Source organism: Borostomias antarcticus (assembly GCF_949987555.1).
Source record: "Borostomias antarcticus genome assembly, chromosome: 22".
Lineage (NCBI taxonomy): Eukaryota > Metazoa > Chordata > Actinopteri > Stomiiformes > Stomiidae > Borostomias > Borostomias antarcticus.
In genome coordinates this window covers 8,509,590-8,522,089 of record NC_140255.1, presented here as the reverse complement: position 1 = coordinate 8,522,089, position 12,500 = coordinate 8,509,590, and the positions used below count along the sequence as shown (strand labels likewise).

Here is a 12,500-nt window from a genome sequence, read left to right as displayed (position 1 = left end):
GACTTCACCATAGACCAAGAGCGTTCTAGTACTATTCTGCGACGACCCTACCTTTACATCGTTAGGCAGCTCCACAGAGTCCAGCGAGTCACAGAAGACCTCACTCTCCGAGTCGCTGGTCAACACCACCCCCTCAGACAGCACTGTGTTGACGGGGACGAGAGAAGACGAGAGAAAGAAATAACTAGAACTTATGATTCATATTGACTCCGTCTCGATCTTTCGATCGGCGTTTCACTCTCTGTACTCCTTTGCTGGTTCAGTTGATTCGTGTGCGGCTGAGATTGGCTTCAAGAAGACTTTGCTGCGTCAGAGGGGACAGATTGAGACAGGTACAGTATGACTCCTACCCTGGGGCTCACTAGTGGACGGGACCTCGACCTCATGCGCCTCACCAGTCTCCTGTTCTGCGCCCGGTGTCTCTGGGGTGGGTTCTGCGCCCGGTGTCTCTGGGGTGGGTTCTGCGCCCGGTGTCTCTGGGGTAAGTTCTGGGCCCGATGTCTCTGGGGTGGGTTCTGGGCCCGGTGTCTCTGGGGTGGGTTCTGCGCCCGGTGTCTCTGGGGTAGGTTCTTCCAAAGCGTCCCTGTCGTCCTCGTCCTGTCGTTGATGTCCGTCACTGTCCTTGATGTCTAAAAACATCACACACAATCCCATTCATGCGCATAATAAGACACCCAGACGGGCGTGCACGCACAGTGCCGCCACACCTACTGTAGGGTTCCTCCCACGGCTTGGAGAACATCTCAGTTCCTCCCACGGCTTGGAGAACATCTCACGGTTCCTCCGACGTCTTGGAGAACATCTCACGGTTCTCTCCCTCTCTCTGACACCAGGTTGGCTGGTTGTGATTTTTAGCTGCGACCAGCAGATCTATAGCTGGTCATGTCAGTTGGTCGGTCCATGTGCACACCAGTACCTTGCCGCCCACACCACAGTTGTTACTCATCCACTAATTAGAGAGATTCAGCCATATTGAAAATGCTTCTTCTCTAAAGCTCGCTGTCGGTCGGTCGGTCGAGAAGATACATAATATGTTATGGTTGTGTTGTGATTGTGACCCAGCCTCCGTTCTCACCCCCCACTGACCTTCTCGTAGCCTCAGCAGTGATGTCGGTGGGCGGGGCATGTCATGGATGACCACGTAAAGAGGCTCAAAGTGATGAAACACAGACGCCGTCTTCTCATTCATAGGCACGGTATCAATTATCTATGAAGGGGACAAATATGTGATAGTGTACCTGCAGTCAACAATGGCTTTATAAGTATGTATGTATATGTGTGTGCGTGTGTATGAGTGTGTGAGTGTGTATGTACATTTCTACAACGGAGTTTGGATACTTGATTCTGATTGGCTAGAAGCCGTGGTAAAATACTGTGTAACCCACGGCTGCGACCGCATAACAATTAGTATTAATGCGCCGTCAATTTCATTGACGAGGACATCGATATGATCAACCTCGCCTTTTTCGTATCCTATTACAAAAACGCACTCATCAGACTCCAACACTTCCACACCCCTACCAGCAAAAACGAGTGCTCTGGAGAACTGTTTTAATAACTGCACCATAGCTGGAAATATTCAAATAAACGTGAAGCACCCGAATCATGCCTTATGGCTCATGTGAACGAGGCCAACCCAAATAGGCGAGATAGCCTATGTTGCCTGGCAACCATTTAATTGAGAACTATAGCCTATCGCGGAAGTTTTGTAAATACTAAAATTATAAGAATGATCGGTAAATAAATGATTGAATGTTACTACTGTGTGTTTTTTGTGAATATATATATATATGTACATAGTAACCATTGTAGAAAAGCAATTGATTACTCGAGGCAGTGGGTTACACTGGATTTTACCACAGCTACGGGGTTTTTAGGGCCCCATGTATGTATGTTGGTATGTGTGTGTGTGTGTGTGTGTGTGTGTGTGTGTGTGTGTGCGTGCGTGTGTATGTATGTACTGTATGTATGTATGTATGTATGTATGTATGTATGTATGTATGTATGTATGTATGTATGTATGTATGTACGTATGTACGTATGTACGTATGTATGTACAGTATGTAGAACTATTTCCAGAGATTGCATTTACAGCTGGGCCAGTTAGGGAGACAGGGACTGCGTTCTAACTGCTGTTCTGTCTCCCTGATTGGTTTGATTGGAAAAGAAATGATGCATTTTTTTTCCATTAAAATATGAATAGAGCAGGCACTAAAATCAAATAAAAGGAGCTGTGTCCTATTTGTCCAATGTACTGTAGTACTGTATCTCATATTGATTTGGAGTTACCGGGTCACATGACATGGGAGCTATTGACAAAAATATATCAATTTTCCATGTGTAATTTGCTGACAGTCCCAAACCATTTGCATTGACTTAAGTGGCAGCTGATTTACCAGTATTTTTTGCTCTGCTACTGTCATAGTGCGCTATAAAGTACATGATCAACTCCCTGTGGGTTAGTTGCCCTTGTTAATAGCACACCCCTGCCCTCTAAAAGACTGCTCTGTTTCGTCTCACTTTAACATTGTAGTTTGCTCTCTGCAACCGCTCTCCCTCATCAATCTCATTGACGAGCATATGGGTGAGGGACAAAGCTATCCCGCTGATGTGATCACAACTCTCTTGTCATGCCTATACTCCCTACAGTCATAGAGCAGACCCCAGTGTTAAAATCAGGCTAGCTGTTCCCTTACCTTACTCAGCTTTCAATCTTATTGGTGATGTGGCATTGTGATCATGGTTATCTGTGGAGTTGGTCATCCAGCAGGCTTGACCCTCACCTTTCTGCATATCTGTGGAATGGCTGTGATAACTAATAATCCACAAAATGTTCTTCTTTTGCCTCGTTTAGCACCAGCTGCAACACTCTCCTCCAAATCCATTCTCTCTGTTAGCAGAGGTGCTAACGTTAGAACAAGCTAACTGTTGCTTGCTAACGCTAGTAGCTAGCTGGCTGCTTGATAAAAGAAAGAGAAACGTTAATCTGAATCGGAAAAAAAAGGAAATTTGGACAACTTCCTCTGCCTCCATGGACCAGTATCCAAATAAAATGTGCTCTTAAGTGATATGTAGTAGTAGTAACATTAGTTATAGTTCACAATGTGCACTGTGCACTTTGTACAGTATGAATCTTTCTATCTCAATCATGCATGTCCCATGACCCTCCCTCTACTTCTAATTGGATGTATAGTGTGTTACCTGATAACCTGCTCTCTACCTCCAAATGTGAGGAATTTGCAGCTTACTTCAGAGATAAGATTATGAATATTAGGAGGAATATCACTCAGGAAAGGCCATGCATCCCGTTCACAGATCCTCTCCCTCCATGTAATGGACATATGAGCCTGTTCACACTGATGGACACAGAAATGTTGAGAAAAGTAGTATCCAAACTCAAAACCTCCACATGCCTGCTGGATCCCATCCTCACCGATTTTTTCAAAACTATTTTTGACTCTGTATCCTATGACATTTTATCCATTGTTAATTACTCCCTATCTACAGGTGTCTTCCCACCAATACTTAAAACTGCTCTGGTGAGACCCGTACTGAAGAAAAACAACTTAGACACTTCAGTTTTTAGCAATTTTAGACCAATCTCCAACCTTCCCTTTTTGAGTAAAATTCTGGAAAAAATTGTTTTCAAACAGATTAATGATTTCCTAGCTACAAGTTGTACCCTTGACCTTTTCCAGTCCGGCTTCCGTGCCCACCATAGCACAGAGACGGCATTAGTCAAAGTTGTAAATGACCTCAGAATTAATGCTGACTCCAAAGAGCTTTCTGTTCTCGTCCTCCTGGACCTGAGTGCAGCCTTTGATACTATAGATCATGCAATCCTCATCGAAAGACTGGAAAAGTGGGTTGGCCTCTCTGGTCCAGTCCTAAATTGGCTTAAGACCTATCTAACCGGTCGTGATTTCTTCGTTGCCCTCGGTGAATATAGCTCAGGAAAGATCCCTATGACCTGTGGGGTGCCCCAAGGATCGATCCTAGGACCTCTACTCTTCAGCCTGTACATGCTGCCCCTTGGCAGTGTCATCAGGAGGCACAATATTAGCTACCATTAACTCAAATTATGGAAAACAACGAAATATGTTACCATAGCTATGCAGATGACACACAAATTTATATCACTATATCACCAAGAGACTATAATCCCATACAAGCGCTGAGTAAGTGCATTCAACAAATCAATGATTGGATGTGCCAGAACTTTCTCCAACTAAACAAAAATAAAACTGAAGTAATTGTCTTTGGAGCCAAAGAAGAACGATTAAAAGTCAGTGCTCAACTTCAATCAGTAATGCTAAAAACCACAAACGAAGCCAGAAAAGGGCCAAAATATATTTCTGATCTACTCATATGCTATGAACCATCCAGACCCCTCAGGTCGTCTGGCACAGGTCTGCTTTCTGTCCCCAGAGTTAAAACAAAACATGGAGAAGCAGCATTCAGTTTTTATGCCCCACATATCTGGAACAAACTTCCAGAAAACTGCAGGTCTGCTGCAACTCTTGGTTCTTTTAAAACAAGCCTGAAGACTTTTCTTTTTGCCACTGCTTTCTAAGAGGAGTTATGTTTATCAGTATACTGCACTGTAACTTTTATTCCTGTATTCTATTTGTCCTGCTTTTTGTTTAAATGTCTATAATGACTTGCTTTTTGTTTTAATGCTTTTAATTTGTCCTGCCTTTTGTTTTAAATGTCTATAATGTCTTGATTTTTGTTTTAATGCTTTTAATGTCTCATGTAAAGCACCTTGAATTGCCCTGTGGCTGAAATGTGCTATATAAATAAACTTGCCTTGCCTTGCCTTGCCTACCATAGCTACGCAGATGATACTCAACTCTATATTTCCGTAACACCCAGTAACTACAGCTTGGTTGACTGCCTTGTCAAGTGTATTACAGATATAAATGTATGGATGTCACATAATTTCCTCCAACTAAACCAGGACAAAACAGAAGTACTGATCATTGGAGAAAAAGCTGAAAGAGACAAACTAGCTGCACACTTAAAAACTCTGGAAATTGACACCAATTGCCAGGCTAAAAACCTAGGTGTCATACTTGACTCAGATCTTAATTTCGAAAACCACATCAAGAATATTACAAAGACATCCTTTAACCACCTAAGGAACATTGCCAAGGTGCAACCCTTTCTCTCTCAGGCTGACACCGAAAGATTAATGCATGCTTTCATCACAAGCAGGCTGGACTACTGCAATGCTCTACTATCAGGCCTACCAAAGAAAGCAATCTCTAAGCTACAAATAATACAGAATGCTGCAGCACGAGTCCTCACTAAGACTAGACGAAGGGCACACCTCACACCAGCGTTAAAATCACTACACTGGTTACCAGTCAACTCTAGAATAGACTTTAAAATACTATTACTAGTCTATAAATCTCTCCACAGTCACTCACCAGAATATATTTCAGACATGCTTGTTAAGTACATGCCAAACAGACCACTTAGATCCTCAGGCACTGAACTTTTAACAGTTCCAAAAGCCAGGACCAAGAAACATGGAGAGGCAGCTTTTAGTTTCTATGCCCCCAACCTCTGGAACACCCTACCGGAGTGCCTAAGAAGGGCCGAAACAACGGAGGTCTTCAAGCGAGACCTCAAGACGTACCTTTTCGACCTAGCCTACAATCACTAGCTAGGACCTTGAGACACAGAAAGGCAGCCTCAAACCTACCTGTGAATCCTCTGCATACATTGGTATTTATCCTGCTATGCAATGTATGTATATCAAGTAGTGTACAGAAGCTGGTTATCCTGAAACAGGCTTGTTCTGACTGTTGTGTTGCTTCAATGACTCAGTGTGCTACTAACCGTTTTCTGTCTCCCCTAGTGCCTCTCTCTCTCCCTCCTATCCTCTAACCAGGTCCAGTGTCAGCTGCGGAGCTGTGGATATCGTAGTATTTAGTACACACACACATACACACGTACACACAGACACATCAGTCCACATCCGGCTTAGGCCTGGACCCGATACTCTTAGCCTTTCTTGCTCCGAAAATTTAATTTAATGTTATTTATTGTTCTTTAAATGTTCTTAGCCATTAGACAAATATATTCCAGGAGCTTGCCCCAGGTTGCCTGTTTCAATATCTGTGTGGTCTGTATGGCTCTATGTGCTACTAACCCTGTTCTGCCTTCCCTCTCCCTAGTGCCTCTCTCTCTCCCTCCTATCTTCTAACCAGGTCCAGTGGATGCCCCACTGTCACCAGCAGACCTCCCGAAGTCCGATAGATACCCCTGTGTCTGCTGTGGATGATGTAGCATGTCCGTAGAATATTCTCTCTCCTATGATGCTTTTAGCCTCTCTCACTCTGAAATGTAATTTAATGCAATGTATTGCTTATAAATGTTCTTAGCCGGTAGACAAACATACTCCTGGAGCTTGCTCGATCGCCTTGTTGAGAGGGGTCAGGGAAGAATTTTTACAGCTCACTTATCTGGCCCCCGGGTGATTACTGTTTTTTTGCTTCCCTCTGGAATATGTAGAGAGTGGGTCGTATGCCCTCCTCCCTTGTTCTCTGTAAAGCGCATTGTGTTGCCTCTGGGTATGAAATGCGCTATACAAATAAAGCTTTGATTGATTGATTGATTGATTATTATTTTATTCTGACCAGTGATTGGCCTATTGGGCTTACGGAGGATGTCCTCCCTAGCAGACCATTTTAACATGGAAAAGATAGGATGTGCATTTGTGGATAGTTGGGGTGCTTTTGAATGGAGGTCTATGGAACTGTACGGAGGACAGGAGCTACTCATCCTCAGCATGCTCCCCCATTAATTTTTCCAGGGAGCTGTTAATAGGGTTCTGTGCATCCTAGATGTGTAGGAATTGATTTGAAGGTGATTTTTTAAAAGAAAAACATTATTTTTATCGAATCTTTTTCTTTCTTCAAATTATTGGTGAGGACCATCCTCCCTGTCCTCTATGGATGAGCCTCCTCTGTCTGTATGTCTGTGTGTGTGTGTGTTTGTTTGTGTGTGTGTGTGTGCGTGCATGCATGCGCGTGTGTGTATATATGTATGTATACATGTTTGGTACAGAGAACCAAGGCTATGCTTTACCTCTTGTGCTACTTTCTTCATCTCCTCCACATATTGGGCCATGGCGTGTTTCCTGCTCATCGCTCCTAACCCGCTCCACGCATCCCTGTGGGTGGAGCGTTGGCCAACATTTAACACCCTAACAAGAGAGCATCCGTCGACCAATACTGTTCACAGCAGCTAGTTTATACCATGTAGGCCTAACTGAACACACTCTCTGTCGTTCCCTGATCCACTGTCCCGCCGCCCAGACGAACACAAGAACATGGGAGTGCACACCGATATACATACACTACTATACACACACACACACACACACACACACCATTTGTAGCGTCCCACTGGGTCCCAGAAACCTGGTCGGGAGGCTTCGCAGGGTCCGCACACCGCCTGCTTGTAGAGGCCGTAGAAGCGTAGCATGACCCCGTAGGAAGGACGATAGACACCTACACGAGTGAAGGACCGACATTCACTTACTATTCAACCATAATTCATGTGACTAGTTCTGTTTAGAACACCATCGTTACTGTCAACTCGTTAAGACGTTGCATTTTGAATAAAACCACGGAATTAATTCCAGAACTGTCATGTCTTTGTCCTGTGTCATCTACAACAGTGTCTAATTCCTAGTATGTGTGAGCCACATACATGGAAATACACAAATCTTGAGTCTTGAAAGTTGTGTTGGAACTATACAATCATCAGTTACCTAGGTAACACCAAGCAACTATTGAAATAGGAGTAGCTGATTAATGTTTAGCTGAGTAATGAATGCACCTCTTGTGTGCAACAGAAGCCTTAAAAACTAGCTAAATCAATCCTTCACCACATGATCTTTGAGCCATGACTACTTGCCATCTTTGGGGAGGTTGTGAATGACGTCAACAGCTGCCTGAAAGCGTGTTTGGTGGTCTATACCTCCATGGTCTGTACCTCCATGGTCTGTACCTCCATGGTCTATACCTCCATGGTCTACAGGCTGGGCCCTAGCAGGTACCGGCATGGTCTGATGACACCGTGCCATCAGCCCAGAGGTGTCGTGGCTGTGAGGGGCGGTTCTGTCACCGTAGCTCCTCAAACCGCCGTGGACTGGAGAAAAAACAACAACACACCACTCTGTTATTCAACAACATGGCATCGAACGTTAATGTGTTATAAACGTGGTGTTTATAAACCAGGGGTTTGAAAGTTAACTAGCCAAACAAAAAAATATCTTACCTCACTCGTTATTTTGCCATGGCAGCTCGTTAGCAAGCACGCTTCAGCTGGCCTAGCTAACATTAAATATGAAGAAAATACACGTTGTTGTGGGTAGAATAGATGGCAAGCTTCACAAGAACCTTGAAATAACAGTAGTTAAAACGGTATATATTATATCTGCACGATTTCAATGATATTTCGAGTTCAACTTATTCGTAAAGTTTGATAAAAACCTTCAATCTCTCTCTGGCAAGGGTACAGTGAACTTCCGTGTTAGATCACATGACAAACGATAGCCACGCCCCCTGCTGCTGTCTTCCAAATAGCTTTTTATAGATTTAGTAAATCTCTATCTGCCATGAGGTTGATCCCATATCAGCCAATTAAAATGCCTCGAACGATCGGGTCAAGACCAAACATGTCATGCGCTATCACAATGGCATTATATTACAATAGGTATACCAATAAAACAATAATAGACTAGTAGGCTAATACCAATACATGAATAAAACAACAATCGTAGGCTAATAGGCCTACCAATAGACCCCCTGTCTTTGTACTGTCCTGTCTTGTCCCAACAGGGGCCCGAGCGTCCCTGTGCCCTGTCTCAATGTTATGCACCACGCCCGAAAGCAAATCCCTAGTAGCTACGTTGAAAAATGGCATTACACGGATTGATTGATCTGATTAATGTTTATTGGTCAGTGGGTTTCCAATCTCTTCAGGCTGTAGCCTATAGGTTACATCACGTCATGTGAAATTAATGTTAATTTTCTAGGCTATTTATCCAATATTCGCTTGTTACTGGAGAGCGTGCATCAATTATATTTTGTATTTACTTTTTTTCAAAACCCTATTCCTCCAAAAATAGCCTACTAGTTCAAGGCGGGTTAAGGCAAAGTGTTTAATCTTTTGTCTAGCGAGGCTGGTGGACGATGCTTTGGTAGCCTATAGTTACAGACAGAGCTGTAGCCTATAATCGGTTTAAACCCGTGACATCATCATGTCGCGGGTCTCGCCTCCTCTTCTAAGATGGAATATAAAATCGTGGAGATATGCCGCACACGCATCTTCTAGCAAAACTGTAGCCTGTACATCCCACAATCTGGGTTGCCTTTAAACCTAAATCTACACTTTGGTATAATCACGCAGCCTCGTTAAAGATTATCGGAGAGACAAATAGCCTACAGAAAGAGAGCTTCCAAGCATGTTGGGTCGCGGTAATAAAGCTGCCTTGAAGAACAGAGCTGGGACGTCCGAATCAAAGCCCCACAACCCTTTGAGAAATTTAGGTGAGTGTTTTGCACACAGATTTTAGAATGACATAATTGCGGCTACAGGATTTCGATGTGTGACGCGTAGGCTAGTAGCCTAAACCCAGTTCAAGTAGGACAGCTGCCATCAAGGGCCGCTATAGCGGTATTTCATACTTAGCCTATGATCGAAGATGATGTTACCTCCTGTCCTGCACAGACCTATGTGCAATTTCCCATTCATTTTAGTGAAAAATCACTTTTCATTGTGAGACATTCATTGTGAAAGTAGGCTACTGGTATGCTGATAGCTAGTCGTGCTGCAAGGTGCATTCCAAGTATCAATAGCCAAGGTCTACTAACCTACAACAGCCTTTGTCTAATGAAAGATGAACAGTGAATCTCTTTTACAACTTACAGTACAGTAGCAATTATCCAGCGAGACTAATTATCATTCTTTAAGTCATTGGATTCTGCAATGAATCCTGTAATGAATGATTTCGTATGCCTGATAAATGATTCCTGTAGTTATTGTAGGCAAGAATAGCTTTCCAAAAATGATTAAAAAAAACAAACTCCATTAAGACACATAGCCTAGTTTAGGACACTGACAAATAGTCGCACAACACATGTTATGGTAGTGTGTCTTATTGTTATGTGCGATTTACAAACATTACAAAATATGGCGCTGTTTCCTGGCTAGCAGGGTGGGTGGTCTACCATGCTCTACCACACCCTCGGTGATGGAGCCCTGGTTTAGATGGGATAGATGGAGCTCGTCTCCAAGGCCAAGCTCGTTTCCCTTCTCTTCTCCAAGCAAGTCAGCCTATCGATGGTCAAACATTTTGTGCAGGGAGTTAAACTGGCATCCCATGCTGTCCTATAATAAACAGAGTGGCATTTGCCATGGTGACAGACAGAAACCTATTCAGACCCTATTTGGGGACAAGACTCCTTGGAATGTGGGTGCTTTGAGGGTCCTTGGCTGGTTAGCTTTATAATAACATTATGCGACTGTAGTAATAATAATGCCAGTACATTTAATTTATTTACCTCTGCTCACGACACTCAAGAGGAAGAGGAAGAGGAAGAACAACTATATGGATCCCCCATTTATATCTCCGCTCACTTGTGAAGTATCTATCCATGGCCACCGTCTTCTTCATACAGTATGTGTGTACCTAGACCTTTTGAAGTTTTAGGCTGTAGCCTGAGACCTTCCTGGTTTTCTCTGGGCTCACGTCCTTCAAGATGTATTCATTTAAATAGCTTATTAATGAACTTTTACAATCAAATGTACACGCAATATGTTGTCCCATGTCAGGTTGATGGCAACAACAAATAAAATCATCATAATTCATAGCACAAAAACAACACACCAACTAAAACTCACTCCACACGACAGCAGCACTAAACACAACAACATACACATGAACCATCACACAACAGCACACATGAACCACCTATGACATCCCACATCACACAGTACCCATCCACCCACAAAATCCCACAAACATCCCATAAACATCATCACAAACACCCATCCACAGTACAGTAGCCTACCTGATACTCTACACAATAACAAACCTGTTATACTCACTCTCCCCAATAACAAACATGTTATACTCACTCTACACAATAACAAACATGTTATACTCACTCTACACAATAACAAACATGTTATACTCACTCTACACAATAACAAACCTGTTATACTCACTCTCCACAATAACAAACCTGTTATACTCACTCTACACAATAACAAACTTGTTATACTCACTCTACACAATAACAAACATGTTATACTCACTCTACACAATAACAACCCTGTTATACTCACTCTACACAATAACAAACATGTTATACTCACTCTACACAATGACAAACATGTTATACTCACTCTACACAATAACAAACCTGTTATACTCACTCTCCATTATAGCAAACCTGCTATACTTACAGTACTCTACACAATAACATGCCTGTACACATAAAATACATTCAGAGAATTAAGATCAGTAAGAACAGTTTAGATTTTACAGTAGCCACATTTTTTTATGTTTGGCAAAAGAGGTAAAGGTTGGCACTTCCTGTCTGGTGGTTGGTATCATGTTCCAGGTCTGCGAAGCTCAATAGGAAATCCGTGACTGTGACTGACCAAAGGCACTTCTTCTAAATGGGACTAAACAGTCGTCTCTGGAGCCTGCTCTAGTTCACCTGTTTGAGTTTCTCTTAATAACTCATTTAAAGGAGGAGAAGCTAGACAATGAAGACCCAAGGTAGAAACAGCATATTTTATTACACTTTCCGAGCTCGGAATATCATATTTCTTCATACATGTAATATTCCAATGGTCGTACATAGTCGGCTTGTTAGTTTCAACAGGTTTTAGGACAGTGCTCAACTTGTAATACAATAAGTCATATGTGGCATACTCTTTGCATTAAAATAGTTTTTCTGAGTCAATAGTTTAATTATTTCTGATGTACTGTAGCTAAAATTTGACAAATGAAATTTCTATTGTTTCTAATTTCTATAATATGTCTATTAGCAGTTCTTTTCACTTGTGTAAAGCAGAGCTGTGAATCGATAATGATTCCTATATATTTGAATTCATGTACCACTTACAGTTTTATTCTGTGACTTACAGTACTGGCACATCAGAGTCAGTATCAATCCTTACCTTCTTAGAAAAAAAACAACATACAGACGCTCTTTGACACATTGAGATGTACAGTAAATGAGAACCTCACCTGGTTAGAAACATTAATCATAGCAGCTGATAGTTCTTGTGCAGCTTAACGTCTGTTTTTAGCATTCACAACTGTATCGTCAGCATAACTGGTCCTTTTTAGATACCAGATAGCTCTGGGCAGCACATTATGCCTAATGCCTCATAATCATAGCAGTTCACCTACTTATCTACATCACAATGTTCTCAGTACACAAAAAACAACATTTCACTGCTCA

The 12,500-nt window shown here is 42.4% G+C and overlaps 2 protein-coding genes across 6 annotated transcripts in view; one reads left to right on the top strand and one right to left on the bottom strand.

Annotated features, from left to right (window-relative positions):
• Positions 1–8,548, bottom strand: part of acbd4 (acyl-CoA binding domain containing 4) — a 13,438-nt gene extending 4,890 nt beyond the window's left edge. For 2 of the 5 annotated variants that reach the window (XM_084456689.1, XM_084456691.1), the window contains exons 1-7: positions 8,296–8,542; positions 7,933–8,166; positions 7,403–7,523; positions 7,099–7,183; positions 1,087–1,207; positions 351–629; positions 52–143 (exon numbers count right to left, since the gene is read on the bottom strand). In XM_084456689.1, the coding sequence (XP_084312815.1) occupies positions 52–143; positions 351–629; positions 1,087–1,207; positions 7,099–7,183; positions 7,403–7,523; positions 7,933–8,101 (867 nt within the window). In that variant the 5' untranslated portion in view covers positions 8,102–8,166; positions 8,296–8,542. Of the gene's footprint in view, positions 1–51; positions 144–350; positions 630–1,086; positions 1,208–7,098; positions 7,184–7,402; positions 7,524–7,932; positions 8,167–8,295 lie in introns of all 5 variants that reach the window. The other 3 variants (XM_084456690.1, XM_084456692.1, XM_084456693.1) reach the window with 3 other exon arrangements.
• Positions 8,549–9,484: 936 nt separating this feature from the next.
• The window catches only part of LOC311323730 (1-phosphatidylinositol 4,5-bisphosphate phosphodiesterase delta-3-A-like), a gene marked incomplete at both ends in the record, with an annotated part of 25,455 nt that continues 22,439 nt past the window's right edge, over positions 9,485–12,500 (top strand). The window contains one exon of the mRNA XM_084456028.1: positions 9,485–9,569. Coding sequence (XP_084312154.1) covers positions 9,485–9,569 — 85 coding nt within the window. The remainder of the gene's footprint in view (positions 9,570–12,500) is intronic.